At 40.4% G+C, this 17077-nt stretch overlaps 1 protein-coding gene across 3 annotated transcripts in view; it reads right to left on the bottom strand.

Moving 5' to 3' along the window:
* LOC136676342 (DNA annealing helicase and endonuclease ZRANB3-like) overlaps nt 1-17077 on the bottom strand; it is a 166768-nt gene that overhangs the window by 113595 nt on the left and 36096 nt on the right. For all 3 annotated transcript variants that reach the window (XM_066653271.1, XM_066653273.1, XM_066653272.1), the window contains exons 5-7: nt 15829-16060; nt 11271-11356; nt 8448-8619 (exon numbers count right to left, since the gene is read on the bottom strand). In XM_066653271.1, the coding sequence (XP_066509368.1) occupies nt 8448-8619; nt 11271-11356; nt 15829-16060 (490 nt within the window). The remainder of the gene's footprint in view (nt 1-8447; nt 8620-11270; nt 11357-15828; nt 16061-17077) is intronic.

Here is a 17077-nt window from a genome sequence, read left to right as displayed (position 1 = left end):
TGCAAGAGCAACACAGTTGCTTAGGTGATGCCAGGACACTTAAAGAGGCACTGAGGACTGTAAAAGAGGAGCTGGAACAGAATGACAGAATAATTGAAGAACCTACTGCAGAGACAAAATGAGAAACTCAAGGAAGTGATAAACCTTGAGGTAATGGAACTGGGAAAGACAGTGCTGGACTGTTTTAACAGAAGAGACAAACAACTGGAGAAGAGGTTTCAAACCCTACTGCCTGTAACCTCCACTCCCTTCCTGTCAACTCACAACAGGGTACGTACTAGAGATCAACAGGCCCAACCAAGCTCCACTGGTGACAGTTTGACTGCTAACCCATTGAGCCCCCCCATCATACTGGAATTCCCAAGATATGGAGGTCTCGATGAAGAGCAAGACCGCTTAGCTTTTATTGAGAAGTGTGAGGAGTTCCTCGCTGTCCGACCCCTGAATGACCTAGAGATACTAGCAGCCCTCACTTCTGTTCTATCTGGTACAGCTAAAGACTGGTGGAAGGCAGAAAAGAAGGCGGCCAAAACCTGGACCCAATTCAAAACGATCTTTCTTCGCTCATTCTTGTCCGAGGACTATCAAGCAGAGGCGGAGCGTCGGTTGAGGGACCGGAGACAAGGACCCCATGAGAGTATCAGAGACTTTGCTTTCCAGTACCGAGCTCTATGCTTAAAATGGAGGGAGGACATGACTGAGAGGGACCTACTCCAGGCTATTCTGAGGAACTGTAACCCTAGGCTTGCAAGCCTACTGAGAGGGACGGTCAAGACCGTGGATGATCTAGTGAGAATTGGAACACTGGTGGAGAGGGACCTGTCTGCTGCAAAGAGTTACTGGAATCAGGTCCAGCAGGACACTGCAGGGAGTAGACTTCAGGCTTCTAAGACCAGCCGAAAAGGCTCAGCTCAGGACCCTGCTCACATGAGTGTATTCCAACCTGTTCCACCTCCCATTGGGATGCTGACACTACCACTCTTCATCAAAGGTCGAGAGTTCTCCGCCGTAGTGGACACTGGCAGCACATATTCTATGATGCAAGAGTCTCTGTGGGAAGTACTGAAAGAGAAGAAGGAGGTTTGGAGGCCTTGTGTGGGGAAAAATTTCCTCCTTGCTGATGGTCAGGCCAGAGCTGCCAAAGGTCTAGTAGAATTAGATTGTCAGTTGCATACCCACTGCAAGCACCACCCATTTTACATTATGGGTTATGGGGATTTGGCATTTCCACTTATTGCTGGCTTAGATTTTCTCCACTCATTCGGCCTCAACGTCAATTTTCAAGACACCACGTACTGCTTGCCAGGGGGTTTCCCAACCAGATTCTACAGGGCAGACATGGACAGCCAGATGTCACCACCACGTATAGCCAGCGTGCACCTCTACATCACTGAGCCCATTAAAGAAGCCCCTGATGCCGAGTTACAACGGCAAGTAGAAAGTCTAGTAGCGAAGGCTGACGTTTCCGAAGATCTCAAGCAACAATTAGAAAAATTGTTACACCAATGGCCATCAGTATGCTCCACCAAACTAGGGCGAACGTCAGAGGTTCTTCACCGTATCACCACCACTGATGAACTCCCTGTCCGCCAAAGGCCTTACAGAGTATCGATGGAGAAACAACAGAGAATCAAAGGAGAAATAGAAGATATGATAAGAAAAGGCATAATCCAACCATCCACTTCCCCATGGGCTGCTCCGGTGGTCCTTGTGCCCAAGAAGGATGGAGGCACGAGATTCTGTGTGGACTACCGGTGACTGAACATCAAAACCCACCTTGATGGCTATCCGATGCCTCAGGTACTGGAGATTTTGGAGTCCCTTCATGGAGCAACCATTTTCAGCACCCTTGACCTTAAGAGGTTGGGTACTGGCAGGTCAACCTGGAGAGGGACAGTATCCAGAAATCTGCGTTTGTCACATGCGAAGGATTGTATGAATTCTTGGTTCTTCCCTTTGGCCTAAAAAATGCAGCAGCAACATTTCAACGCCTGATGGAGATCGTTCTAAGAGACCTGAAGGGGAAAACGTGTTTTGTCTACATAGACGATATTGTAGTCTATTCCTCTTCGGCCAAGCAACATTTTCACCATCTTCGAGAAGTGTTGGAGCGTCTCCATCAAGCGGGTCTGACATTAAACCTGAAGAAGTGCAACCTCCTGCAAACCTCCCTCACTTTTCTTGGTCACGTGGTCTCTAAGGAGGGCATAAGTACAGAACCCAGCAATGTGGAAGCAGTGAAGGATTTTCCCCAACCTCAATCTGTCAAAGAGGTGCAGAGGTTTTTGGGGATGGCAGGGTGGTACCACCAGTTCATTCCATGTTTCGCTGAAAGAGCGGCCGCCATCAATGCCCTGAAGAAGAAGAATGCTACCTGGATATGGACGGAAGAATGCTCAAGAGCTTTTGAGGACATCAAGCAAGCCTTGATCACTGCCCCAGTCCTGATCTCCCCAGACTTCAGTAAATCCTTCCAAATTCAGACGGACGCAAGTGAGGAGGGACTTGGTGCTGTACTCTTTCAAGACATAAATGAGCAAGAGCATGTCATTGCTTATGCCTCAAGACTCCTGCGAGGGGCTGAAAAACATTACTCCACTGCAGAGAAGGAACGCCTGGCAGTGGTGTGGGCCGTTGAAAAATGGAGGGTGTACCTAGAGGGACGACACTTCCAAGTGATCACCGACCATGCTGCACCCACTTGGGTTTTTAACCACCCTAAACCATCATCAAGATTGACCCGGTGGGCCATACGTCTGCAAGGTTTTGACTTTACTGTCCGCTACCGAAAAGGAAGGTGCAACATGGTAACAGATACCCTCTCTCGCATCCACACTGGTCAAGTGGAGGGGATGGTAGCCACTTACCAGGTAGCTGGAGCAGTGGTGGAAGACTTGCCAGTAGATTGGACAGACCTCACTAGGGAACAAGAAACAGATGATTCTCTCCAGCCACTACGAGACGAGGCAAAAAACCCACAGGGGAGGCAAGACCGGATCCATTTTGTATTTAAGAATGGTGTTTTATTCAGGGAGGTGCCCAAGCAACATCAGGGTCAAACCTGGCAAGTGGTGGTCCCAAACAAGTTCAGGAGAGCTTTTCTTCAATACGCCCATGACAACCCATTGGGTGGACATTTGGGGCAACTAAAGACACTTCTACGGCTATTAGAGGTAGCATATTGGCCTTCCATTCGGAAGGAGGTATGGGCCTATTGTCGTGGTTGCGAGATTTGCCAAAAGTACAAACCACGCATCTCCAAGCTTAGCGGATTGTTACAGTCCACTCCTGTCGTCGAGCTGGGATATATGTTGGGTGTAGATCTCATGGGCCCTCTACCCAAGAGCCTATGGCAGAATGAACACCTCTTGGTTGTGGTGGACTACTGTAGCAAATGGGTTGGGTTGTTCCCTATCCGAGTTGCTAAGGCACCCCAAATCGCCCGAATCTTGAGTGATGAGATCTTCACCTGGTTGGGTACACCTGCCTATCTGGTGTCCGATCGAGGAGCTCAATTCACCTCCCACCTGCTCCATACCACCTGTCAGCAATGGGGCGTAGTGCAGAAACTCACCACAGCCTATCACCCCCAAACCAACCTGACTGAGCGAGTCAATCGGACCCTCAAAACCATGCTCGCATTCTTTGTACAGGATAAGCACCGATGATGGGACCAGTGGCTCCCTGAGTTTCGGTTTGCTATTAATACTGCATGGCAGGAGAGCACTGGGTTCACTCCAGCTGAAGTGGCATTAGGGAGGAAGCTCAAGGGACCATTGGAAAGACTTTTGAGTCAGCCACCTGACCCTGAACAGGCCGCCTACAAAGTCATCCAAAGGCAACAAAAACTGTTTCAGCAAGTACGAGTGAACATGGAACGAGCTCAGAATAAACAGGCCAAATATTACAACCGTCGCCGTATGAAAGAGGAGTTCAGTGAGGATGATCTGGTCTGGGTGAGGTCCCATCCTTTATCTCGAGCCAGTTCTGGGTTTTCAGCCAAACTAGCAGAAAAATGGAAAGGTCCAGCCAAAATCGTAAAAACAACTCAATCCAGTAAACTACCATGTAACTTACCTTAATAATCCCAAACAGGTCGACACCGTCCATATAGAACACCTCAAGCGGTACTATGGTCAGGCCGGGTCGACTCTTGGGGGGAGGGGTATGTAACCAACCTGGTCACTAACTATGGTATACCTCCTTCTATCCTCTAGGGGGCAGGAGGGAGGTTAACATGTCTAGGGGTATAAATAGGGGAAGCCAAGTAATAGTAGGAGAGAGTTGACCTACAGGCACATGTACTCTCTGCTTGGAAGACCTCCTTGTGAGAAACTAAGTTTCAGGCTCATTGTGAGTATGTATTACTTATGCCACAATGCTGATATTATGCTAATATAATGCTAATGCTAGTGCTAGGCTAAGCCTGTTTTTTATACTAGCATGCTAATGCTAATGGATTAAGAACATGTTAGTTGGGGAATTCATTTTCACCCTTTTATACAGAAGGAGGTTCTTAATGTGCGGATGGCTGGGATTTGAGAAACTGCTTGGAGGTTTTGCCGTACTCAAGTTCCTTCAAGTCTATCTTCCACCTGCTGCTCATCCTTTCTGGACTGCATTTCAACTGGTGGGACTAATTATCTCCTTTTCCATTAAGGATCTACCCAAACCTAAGCCCATGCTCCTATAGGATAAAAGGACTGTGTTTTGAGGAGTTATTTGTTTGTGGGTTTTTTCTTTTGGTTTGTTTAATTGGTTAGTTGGTTTTGTATATGTTTTTTTTTGGTTGTATGTTATATGAATATATAATTTTTTTGCTTGTTATTAATGTTGTGATATTATGAGTAAGATAATTAGTAAACATTATACTAGATAAAAGGTCTCATTTCAGCTACTTTGTCTTCATTTAACACTGTAGCATTTATGCAGTCCCATGTGGTATCCCCCTCATATTTTTTGTAGCAAACATTCAAACAATATCGTTTAGGGTAATTGTTACAAGGTTGTTCACCCAGTGGCAGACACACTGCCGGCGGCTAGGTAAAGTAGTTAAATATTCGTCCTGGGCTGAGCAAGAGGTTATAAAATGCGTGACGTTTAACGGCAAGGTTTCTGCTGTTGATCTTATCTGTTAATTCCTGCCACATTTTTTCTTTTTTTTCCCTGCAGTTACTGTTGGATTGAATTTGCTCTTTAAAATTTCCTTTCTTATATTGTATTCTTCCAAGAGAATACACTTTTCCTCCTCAGTCCAGTTTGGTTTTTGTTTGTTTTCATCATTATTTTTCATTTTGGTAATTAAAAAAATCTGCAAAGACAACTCTCCTACGACAGTGTTCAATGGTTTGTGTATAAATCATAGTCATGGATACAGTGGACATTTACTGCAACAAGACCTCAGTCACTCCAGTAAATCCCTTACCATTGTCCCTTAGTTAAGTGAACCGTCTGAGGGGTTTATGCAACACATTTAAGTAATTCCCTTGGCTAACGGAAAGTCTTCACTTAAGGTTTATATTTAAGAAAAAAACCTAAAGTACACTTAAGGGTGCTTCAGCTGTGGATGATTATTGGAACTGAACTAGAATTTCCAGTCCCAAATCTGCTTCTCTAATAATTAGGACACAACAACACAGTAAGTAATTAGTAAATTTAATGAAAATTGACAATTAAATACATTTTTCTAGTGCAATAATGTAAAGCAGTGAAATAATATTACTCAATAGCCCTCATGAGAGTAACACCACCAAAAAACAAATAATTATGTCCACAGGGATGTTTCTCATTCATTTCTTTTAAATAAAACAATAAAATTGAGTTTTCCATAGAATAAAAAAATACATTTCAAATAATTTTCAATTTTAATACACTATTAGACAAGGAGAATATTGATAGTTGCAGCCCTGCTTATGTATGTGTGTGCATTTATGTCAGTGCAGATGTGTGAGAGTGTATGCTGTGACAGTGGGTGATTTATGAGGATCAGTAGCAGGTGAGCTACTCTTTGCGTTAATGGTATCTAGTGCGCACACACACACAAACACACAGATATGTAGAGATGCCAGAATGTGGGAAGGTTCAAGCAAGCTACATGGAGAGAGACATAAAACAGTCACACACACGCACACACAAACGTTTCATCAGGGTGCTCCACATTTCTCCCACAATCCACAAAGACATGTAAGTAGGTGGATTGGTGGTATGAACTTGCCCACAGATGTGAGTGAATGAATGACTGGGTGGGTGTGTGATGTGCTACAACAGACTAGGGTATATCTCCTTGTGATGATGCTTTCCAAAAAAAATAGCTGATGTTAGGCTATACATTTGGTGGCATCATCCTCTTTGACAGTCTGAAACTGTCATGCATTTCACAAGTTAGGCTATCAAATTAGTAGCAAAACTATTTTTATGAACCTATGAGATTAAGCCTACAAACTCAGGCTATTAGCCTAATTATATTATGGCCCAAAAATAAATATTAACTTAACTTTGGAAATAGTATACTATTGCAGTTGTGTGGTAGGCTATGCAAACTGATTTAGAGTTTACCTCAGATTACAGATAAGGCATCATGTTATTTCAAATTTTGTGTTATGCAGTTTTAGCACTGACAGTCGCGGTGGTATGGAAGCATTTTATAACTACAGGAGTTAATTTAAAGTAGGCTATTTTTTTTCATATTTGGGCTCTCATTCTTTTTTTGTCTCTTTCCTGCCTTTGGTTTCTTTTCTGAAATCCTGATTTAGCTTCCATATGTATCATCTTCCATAGCACAAACACAACGCGCATTGCCGCTTCAGCAGAATGAACAGCATGTTAAATGTGCTTAGTTAAAAAGCCTGGTGAAGGCAGACTAAAACATTTTGTGGAAGAGGTGACAGTGCCTGTCCTCAGGCACTATATGTAAGCTAGGACACAAAAGTCAATCCATCAATCAACTGAATCATTTACCCAAAACATTACATTTACATTTGTTAGCAACATTTATTGTGATCTTTAAATGATATTAATATTTAAAAGAAAATAATATTCCAGACTCGTCAAGGGCCCTCCCACCACTTAGGGCCCTAGTACCTCAGTGCCACTTTTCACCCCACGACGCCCAAAAACGTAAAGCATTCGGTTGTTTAGAAAAAGTGGTATTTAAGTGTTTGTGTGTTTAGCACTGACCACACAGATACACACTCAAGCCAGAAATTTTACTAAGCACTGTAATCTTTAATCACAGTAGTGTGTAAATCAAGTGTGTAAGGTCTCGCTCTCTTGCTCTCTCTCTGTAAGGGAGAGAGAAAAAGCTGGGAAAGAACAAATTGTGATTAGAGATGTACTTTATTTTATGAATAACAAGCTGACAGCTCATAAGAGTTTGAAAGGGGGGAGTAAACATAAGTGTGATCATGGACAAGTGAGATAAAAATGATAATTAGTGCTAATCGAATACAGGGCGGTTACAGAGAGATAATTAGCGCTATATTTAGGCCGCCTGATTCTGTCTCATCTCAGATTGGCTAATTGGAAGGTTAGCATATGCGTGTGTGTTAGGGAATATGGGAAAAATGGCTGAATTGGCCATTGAATTGTGGGTGTCGAAAATATGAGTGTCATATTTTATATATATTTTTTAATTTTTTTTTTATATTTTTTGTCATATATATATATATATATATATATATATATATATATAAAATATGTGCATGTGAATGTGTGAATGAATGGTTCGTCATGATCATATATACATGCCATCACTGCATTAATTTATGTGTAAAAATAGTATATGTTCTGATTAGTATCTGTTGATACCCTGTCAATGAATATTTCTCTATCAGTCACTATGATATGTGAGTTTTTTTTAAATCTTCATAAGCCAAAAGTTCATTTTTATAGTTGCATCATTGTCCAAATTTTTTAATGAAACTGTTCTGAAAAACGCTTAAATATTTTTTTTTAAATCATGTGTAAAAAGTATCGTCCAGCTAAACAAACAAACCATATTATATTTTTCATTCATTCATTATCTGTAACCACTTATCCAATTCAGGATCGCGGTGGGTCCTGAGCCTCATATTATATTTGATACTCTAAACCTTGCTACCAAATCAGAATCTCTAACACCCTTTCATTGCATTACAAGTAAAAAATACAGAATATGTAGCCTTGAGGGTGCCACCACAGTGACAGCAAAAGTGCCACAGTTTTTCTGAAAGGGGCTTCACACTTTTTCTCTTTTTATGGTCAGGTTTCACTTGCAAAGTTTTTCTGACTTTGACAAATGTAACGAGTCAGGACATGTATAAAAAAAATACAAAATAAAAAAATAAAAACATCAGCCTGATGCTTATACAAGCTTTACTAAACTTATAACTTCTTAGTTTAAATTCCTGTGAAACACAATGTGTTCTGAGTGCACAAGTACAAGATTTACATTTAGAATGTATGTGTACCTTGCCTGCCTCTTTGGGCAGATCGAATGGAATCCTCTGCCGGATTTTCACCGGTAGCTGTGTGAGGACCTCTGCTTTGAGTCTGCGGATCATAATCTCACTCAATTTGTGGTGCAGTTCATCCAAATGTGAGGCTCCACGACAGTCCCACTGACGCCTATTCCCAAAGAATCTACACATGATAATAAAGTAAATATAGAGGTTCAAACAATTATGAGCAACAGAACTATTGCAATAAACAATTTGATCAATTTTAAACTGATTTGCAATTAATTGTGTTTTAATTATTATTAATATTACTATTATATAATAATTACAGAACGTCCTAACTTACATTCATTACACATTGTTATACACATGTTTATTTCCTTTGTGTGTATTGGAACAACACAAAAAATAGAGAAAAACAAGATGGTTGGCACCCTCTAAAAGTGTTTCTGCCAGAAAAGTATTGCAATTACACATTTTGTTATTTCCTTTGTGTGTAACAGCACAAAAAAAAACAGAGAAAAACAAAGTTTGCCGGACCAACAGTAGCCATATAGCCATAGCCACAGATGGCATATCTAAATTATATAATGCCTTATATATAAATTATATATAAGGGTGGCTTTGTGGTTAGCACGTTCGCCTCCCAGCGCTGGGATCTTGGGTTCAAGTCCCATCTGGGTGGAGTTTCCATGTTCTCCCCGTGTCTGCGTGGGTTTCCTCCGGGGTCTCCGGTTTCCTCCCACAGTCCAAAAACATGGAGGGTAGGTGAATTGGCTTCTGTCTAATAACTGTCCTGCTGCGTGAATGAATGTCTGTCTGTATGTGTGAGTGAATGTGTGTGAGCCCAGATATGGATTGGCACCCTGTCCTGAAATCCTAGTGCCCGATTGCAATCCTCCAGGTGGACGGTCGTTCCTTGTCGAGATTACGCTGTGCGCGTTTGGCTGCTGCTTCTCGCCAGTGTGTGGATTGAGTGTTCTGAGCAGTGTGGATTGTAAAGCGCCCTTGGGTATCTAGAAAGGCGCTATATAAGTGTAACGATAGATAGATAGATAGATAGATAGATAAGTGTGTAAATGTTGTATATGTAATCTGAGTGTAAATGTTGCTGAACTAACAGTTACTAAATATAACTAAATATAGCTGAACTAACAGTTCCTAGTCGTGTATGCACGTTTCAACATTAGGAGTCAAAGCTCAACAAAAAGATATCTCAGTAATCAAGATGCTCTTTATTTCATTTCCCCAGTAATTGTACCAGAATTGGCATTTCAGGTACAAATCAAAGAGAAGAGCACCCACACATGAATAAATACAGGGGAAAATGGCATTAACTCACTTGAGTCTGATGCCTTTCAGCCACGTCTGAGGTCATCTGACATGCCTTGATATTTTAACAAACTTTACCTACCTAAAAAAGTTTGTTCCCAAAGAGCTAAAAATGCTAATGTTCAGCACAACCCCAGCAATAATAATTTGAGAGAAGCATGTAGGTCATTCATCTGTTTGGACCTCCCAAAAAGGTGCTGATATATAGTGAAAAAACAGACTATGAACATTTATGAAGTTTTCTTTAGAACTCTGAACTTTGTAGACATGGGTATTGGCTACACACGGGTGTTTACAGCTTTCTGATATTTTAATTTATTTTTCTTCTATATTGAAATGAATTTTATCTATTTTCTCAATACTTGTGGCTCACACATTGACTATTCATGAGATAGGTGTGAAACACAGATGAGCGATCCCCTCCCCACTGTCAAAGATAATGGCCTATTAGCCCCTACTCCACCCAATCAGTGAGACCAACTGAACAGTTTGTTTGCTAAATAACTAAAATAGCAAAGTTTAGCTGCATCTCAATTCAGGGGATGCATCCTTTCGAAGGATGCATTTGTAGACTGATTACGTCACAGTAGCGCGACTAGACTGTCCCATTTCGGAGGCTCTTTCATATGCAGCCAACAAATTTGTCCTTTTCCCAAGAAATGAAGGAAATCATAAAATTAAATCGTTCCTCCTCAGGCAGCTGAAAAGCATGACTGTGCCGTCTTGGAGCTGGATTAACATGCAATTATCATATATATATATATATATATATATATATATATATATATATATATATATATATATGAATGGGTGGGCCATCAAGGGTCTCGGTCTCAGAGAGAAGTGTGCTTGTTACTTATCTTTCTATAACAACCAGGTATAACTTAACCATATATTTGAAAAGTAGATCCTTTAAGGTTTCTGGGGGTATGTTTATTATGTTTCTAAGACAAAAACTCATTGAGTTGTGTAAGTGTTTTTGCGCAAGTTCTGATTTATCCTCTGGGCAGAAGCACCGACTCCAAAGGGTTAAATTCAACCTGTCATGGGACTGGTATTGGGCTATTATTAATAATTAATCAATAATTACATATGCTATCTCACTCTACTTTAATGTTTTTAGGTCCACTGTCTGCCAGTCAAATCAAGCAGTTAGCAAAGCCAAGTCTACAATAAGCCATCTGTAATTGTATGCGAGCAGATTTGGGTTGAGTCTCTTCTTTTGTACATTTGTAATTCATTCATTACAAAATAAAATGCCATTTAGCAAAGGACAGATTACTGCAACTGTGTCATCTAACTGAATACACATGGCTAAAGTACTATTTCACACACTTCTGCAGAGACAATTAGCACTCAGTAATTAGAAAATGAATATATAATTAGCAGTAATTCAATAATGTGTTAGAAATGGTACACTTCTCTGATAAGCTGCTTATGACTATATCTTGTTTCAATGTACTCAAAGCACTTAAACCTATAATTAAAAAGCAAGGTGCTTACCTGTAGTGAGCATTGCAGTATTTCTTGGCATAGTCACTCCAGGTGCCAAATCGGTGTGGATATAGAGCGTCTATCTGCATAAAAAGCTAAGAGACAGATAGGGAGAGTTGCAGATGAAGCGTGAGATAAACAGAGATATATGAACTTTTCAAGTCTGCAGAGTCATAAAAGTAAGTAAACAACTTGTTGAGAGTAAGTAGATCCAGAAAGCTGAATTTGGCTTTGTATTTGAATTTGTTCTTCCACTGTAAAAAGGTGCTATTACATTTGCAGCTCTTCAAAAATATAAAACTATTTCCAGCTACAGCCATAAACTGTGTATATGTGTGTTAATGGTGGTGGAAAATAGAAACTGCATTCAATCACATTGTTTTAATGTCATGTTCAGAATCAGCTGGTTTATACTATTAAAATGTGTACAATTAATACATTTGTTATGATCAGTGAATGTTCTGTTTTTCTGCTCATACAGCTATTAAAATGGAAAAACTATTACTTTAAGGTCAAATTTGAGCAAATCATAAATTAACATACAAAATAAACATAACAATACATCCAAATTAAACTGGAGAAATTAAATAAAATTAGCCAAGGATCCACAATCACACAACAGGGCTACCAATCTTTTTTTGCAAGGCAGAAACACACTTGACACTTTTATTGATGGTTTCAGTATGTCTGCAGTTGATAATGTGTGTTCTCACTTTGTAGGAATAAAAACCTGCCATCACTCACTGTCCCACTTTGGCTTAAGATTTGACACCACTGATAAACACAAAAATATACAGTGGAAAAATTATGTAATTAACAATTTCCAAAATTAACCCAAAACCCTCCATCTAACCCTGCGCCAAAGTAATGTTCAGAGACTGTTATAGCAGTCAAGACTAAGAGGAAAATATATTAAAATTTAAGACAATCCAAACAAAAAATATCATTTATTATTACATTTATTTCTTTTTGGCTGCAGGGTAATTATATTATCAAAATATCTCATGTACCCAGGTTCTGGTTTATTAAATGCAAGTACAAAATTAGAAATGGTCACATTGTGAGTCATTAATGCATAACTGGTGCTCAGCATAATCAGTTTCTGTTGTTATTAATGTTTCTCAAACTTGTACACAACTCATGGCCTGCTGTGTTATTTGATGTGGTTACTGTCTTGTAAACTCCTTTTTTTTGGCACAATTTGTGGATGTTTGTACTTTGAGTTTGTCTGGAGCAGAAATCTGCAGACACCAAGAATGCTTCCTCTTTTACTTATGCAGAATGTCTCAGTAGCCTCTCCATGCACAGCTAACAAGCATAATCACACAAGAATAGATTTATTCTCCAGCAGAACAGAGGCCACCTACAGGTTTCTTTTTATACACTGCAAAAAAGCAAACAAACTGCAGGTGGGGTGGTGGGGGTGCATAAAATCCTGTTTAGTGTAGCTGTGATTTCCCTTTTCCCTGATCTCTCATGGGAGGCATTATGCTTTCATAGAATAAACCACACAGAAATTGCCTTGTGACTAGTCAAATAAAGCTGATTGTTCATTTGCAGCAAAGAAAAAAAAATATCTAGCAAGCTCTAGCAACTTGGAGACATTTCAGGAAGCTCCTGGAGCCAGCACGCATTTTGCGTGGGAGAATGAAGAGGAGGAAAGAGATGAGGAAAAGGGCTCAAGTGAGAGGGAGATTTGAGAAAGGAGAGAGAAAGAAATAGACAGTAGTGAGGGTGGTCTCTTGTTGCTTTTTGTGAGGGCAGAACAATTAACCTATACATGCTTAGCCCACAAATACATTCACAGCAACTGTTGCTAGGTTCTACTGGATTTACCCAAGAAAACAAAAATCCTGATGAGAAATTACATGAATTTTGCACTATATTACATCGTGGTTCTAGTTTATATTGAACACAACCTATTAAAAAAACAAAAACAAAGCTTGTCCAACCTAGCAACTGTTGAGCTGAGAATGTGTTCAGTCAAAATTAATGCATTAAAATCTCCTGTTTTCCCATAATAAAAAGATATAAGAGAAAGAGAGAAAAAAGTGCTGAGGAGTGGAAAGAGAAACCATGCAAGAAATTTGAAGGAGTGTGCGCGGGTGGAATGAAACCAAGAAATAAAGAAATTGTACACAATATAGCCAGAGTAAGAAAGAAGGAAAGCATGCAAGAACCAAGAGTCTCAAGAGAGACTCAAATAGAGGAGAGAAAGGAGATAGAGAAAAATAAAATAAACAAAAACGTACTAAGGATGTGAGACAGAAAGAAAGCAAGCATGCAAGAAGAGAGGGAGAGAGAAAGTATGTGTGTAAATACATTGAGGATTGAAAAGACAGTAAGAAAAGTGAGTCTATCAGGAAGCAAGCAAGCAAGGAACAGAGAGTACTAGAATGTGAGTTACAGAGGAGAGAACAGAGAGAGATGAAGAAAGAAAGTGCTAGATAGGGGTTAAGGGAGAGAGAAAAGAGAGGAGAGCAAGACTGAAAGAGTGCAGAGAGAGAGAGAGAGAGAGAGAGAGAGAGAGAGAGAGAAAGCAGTGAGATAGAGATAGAGGGGTATAATGTTGCGATGTAATGCTGCAGTGATGGAGAAAGCTTTTGAGAGCAGTGGAGAAGAGGACTGTGCTATGATTCTTCTCTTTGCTGGGGAATGTTCCCACAGCCGAAAATGACACAGTCATTTAGTGAATGCTGTGGAGATATCATGAAAATAGCAAGGCTCAGAGTGCAAAAGGTTATTCTGTGGTGTCATTATTCTCTCGCTCTCTCTTAAAGGTTTAGTGCAGCTTCCTTTGATAACTGGCCATCAGTGACTGGCATTATACCCAAGAAGCTTCAATGGGATAATTTTTTGGGAATAATAGGCAAAAAAAATGTTTTAATCCAGGTCCCATCTGCTCACTCCTCTCAGTAAATGTGTTCATCATAGCCAGGCATTATTCTGAGAGTGAGAGTGCAAGTGAGAGTGTTAGATATGTATAGAGAATGAGGCAGATAGAGGACAGTTGAATTATCTCAAAAGTGATAATTCTACACTACTCCTAACTTTTTTGACATTTATGTAAGCATCCTTTTTTTTTTTTTTATTGATTGTTCGTGTGTGTATGTATGTGTGTGTGTATGTATATATATATATATATATATATATATATATATATATATAAAACCCAAAGATCCTCAAAAGCTTGACGCCATGCCAAAATCAAAAGAAATTCAGGAAGAAATGAGAAAGACAGTAATTGAGATCTATCAGTCTGGAAAAGGTTATTAAGCCATTTCTAAATGTTTGGGACTCTAGAGAACCACAGTGAGAGCCATTATCCACAAATGGTGAAAACGTGGAACAGTGGTAAACCTTTCCAGGAGTGGCCGGGCGACCAAAATTACCCCAAGAGCTCACAAAAGCCCCCACAACAACATCCAAAGAACTGCAGGCCTCACTTGTCTCAATTAAGGTCAGTGTCCATGATTCCACCATGAGAAGGAGACTGGGCAAAAATGGCCTGCATGGCAGAGTGCCAAGATAAAAACCACTGCTGAGCAAAAAGGACATTAAAGCTCATCTCAATTTAGCCAGAAAACTGCCTGATGATCCCCAAGACTTTTGGGAAAATACTCTGTGGACTGACAAGGCAAAAACGTAACTTTTTGGAAGATGTGACCCATTACATCTGGCGTAAAAGTAACACCATATTTCAGAATATCATACCTATAGTAAAACATGGTGGTGTTAGTGTGATGGTCTGGGCCTGTTTTGCTGCTTCAGGATCTGGAAGACTGTGATAAATTGAACTATGAATTCTGCTGTCTACCAAAAAATCCTGAAGGAGAATATCCAAATCATATGTTCGTGACCTTAAGCTGAAATGACCTTGGGTTCTGCAGCAAGACAATGATCCAAAACACACCAGCAAGTCTACCTCTGAATGGCTGAAGAAAAACAAAGTGAAGACTTTGGAGGGGCCTAGTCAAAGTCTTGACCTGAATCCTATTGAGACAATGTGGCATGACCTTAAAACGGCAGTTCATGCTCTAAAACCCTTCAATGTGGCTCAATTACAATCCTGCAAAGATGAGTGTGCCAAAATTCCTCCAGAGCACTGTGAAAGATTCATTGCAAGTTATCACAAACACTTAATTGCAGCTGTTGCTGCTAAGGGTGGTTCATCCAGTTATTAGGTTTAGAGGGCAAACACTTTTTCACACAGGGCCATGCAGGTTCTGGATAAGATAAAGATAAACCCAGATCCCAGATAAGGGCAGCAGTGAAACAGAATAGTCAGGCACAGACTATTACTGTCTCCAAACCTGTTAAAAACTGTTATAGAGGACAAAAAAAATGACTACACCCACATGAGACTATGCACAATTTATACATCAAGAGCTGCTGATAGTATAATAGGAGGGCGTTGGGGCATAGGAAGCAAATAAGAGGCTTTAATAACAGCACATCTACTCTAGGGCTGAAGAAATAGTTTGGCTGATAATACCAAATGGAACACAGCTCTAGAACTTAGGCATGTTCTCTCATGAAAGTGCTCCTCCTACTACACTTCCTTTACCTCTTCTGGTCTGCCCAATGCAGGTGTTCCTGTCAGTAGAATTGCACGTTTTGCGCTCTGAATGACTGGGACCAAGATCTTGGTGCGTGCTGCATTACGGGACTTCATGTAGTGTGACTCGTCTATGATGACCACTCCAAAGCACTGCTTGGTTAGGGCTTCCACCAGCGACCGCGCGTCAGTGGTGAGCAGACCATAGCCCAACACTGTCACTTTACTCTGGCTGATCCCCCTAAAAGAAACAGAAAAAAAAGAATATACACTTCAGTAATTCTGAAAAGCTCAAAACTGACAGCTTATAACAACATATCTGGACTTACATACACAAAACTCATATTCAGTGCACAATGTGCCATATTTTGCAAAAAATCTGTCACATTTTTAGATGACTAGATTTGGCCTGAGGGGAAAATGAATTCCTTAAAACTTCCTCATTAAAGTATCACTACTCACACTGACCAACTACTTTGAAACATATGACATGACTTACAATGACCTACAAAACTCTACTGTGAAAGCGAAACCTTTACTGGTGTACATTCAGGTGGTGTACATTCAGGACATTCACCCCAATATTCTGCTCTGCCTTGGCTCTGATGACAATCCTTTAAATGTTGGTCATTTTTTAAAAGCGGTGTTTGCATCGAATTTGTTCTGTAGGCCATTGGAGTTCACACAACAGGAAGTCGTTGCCATGGCATCGAGTTTAAGGTCAGTTCAACCCTGGGCTAAGATCCTTGGGATGTGCGGACCAATTTGTGTGCCTCTTTTTAAAAGCATCAATAACGGGGAAAAGACAATGAAACCCCATGCCTGCCTACCCTATCCAGCCGTCAAACATGCAGAAGAGCGCCAGCTTTTGCCAAATGCAGCTCAGCACTCCTGCTGAATGTCAGCTTCCTTAAATGTTTTACAAGGCTTTTAAGTTTCTGTGTAATGCTTCTGGTGGGAATGTTCCATGCCACTGGGCAGCAGTATAAATTCTGCTGGCTGACCTCAGCATACGAGGAAGATTTCAGAACCCTACTCTCCCATTCTCTGACAGATTCGTTTAGGTTTTTACAGGTCAACTAACAGCATCTACCAGTCATAACAGTCCCTAGTCTCCATAAGACATAACTACAAAACAACATATCACCATTAGAGAAAATATAGAGCAGGTTTTTTTTTTTTATTATTTGAGGCATTTGCTGTCTTACAGCCTAAATTTAAATATAATATAATGTGACATAAATTTGAACATATCACC

This window comes from Hoplias malabaricus, chromosome X2, assembly GCF_029633855.1.
Source record: "Hoplias malabaricus isolate fHopMal1 chromosome X2, fHopMal1.hap1, whole genome shotgun sequence".
Classification (NCBI taxonomy): domain Eukaryota; kingdom Metazoa; phylum Chordata; class Actinopteri; order Characiformes; family Erythrinidae; genus Hoplias; species Hoplias malabaricus.
Note: the sequence above shows the minus strand (reverse complement) of the source record. Positions and strands in the feature narration are given on the sequence as shown.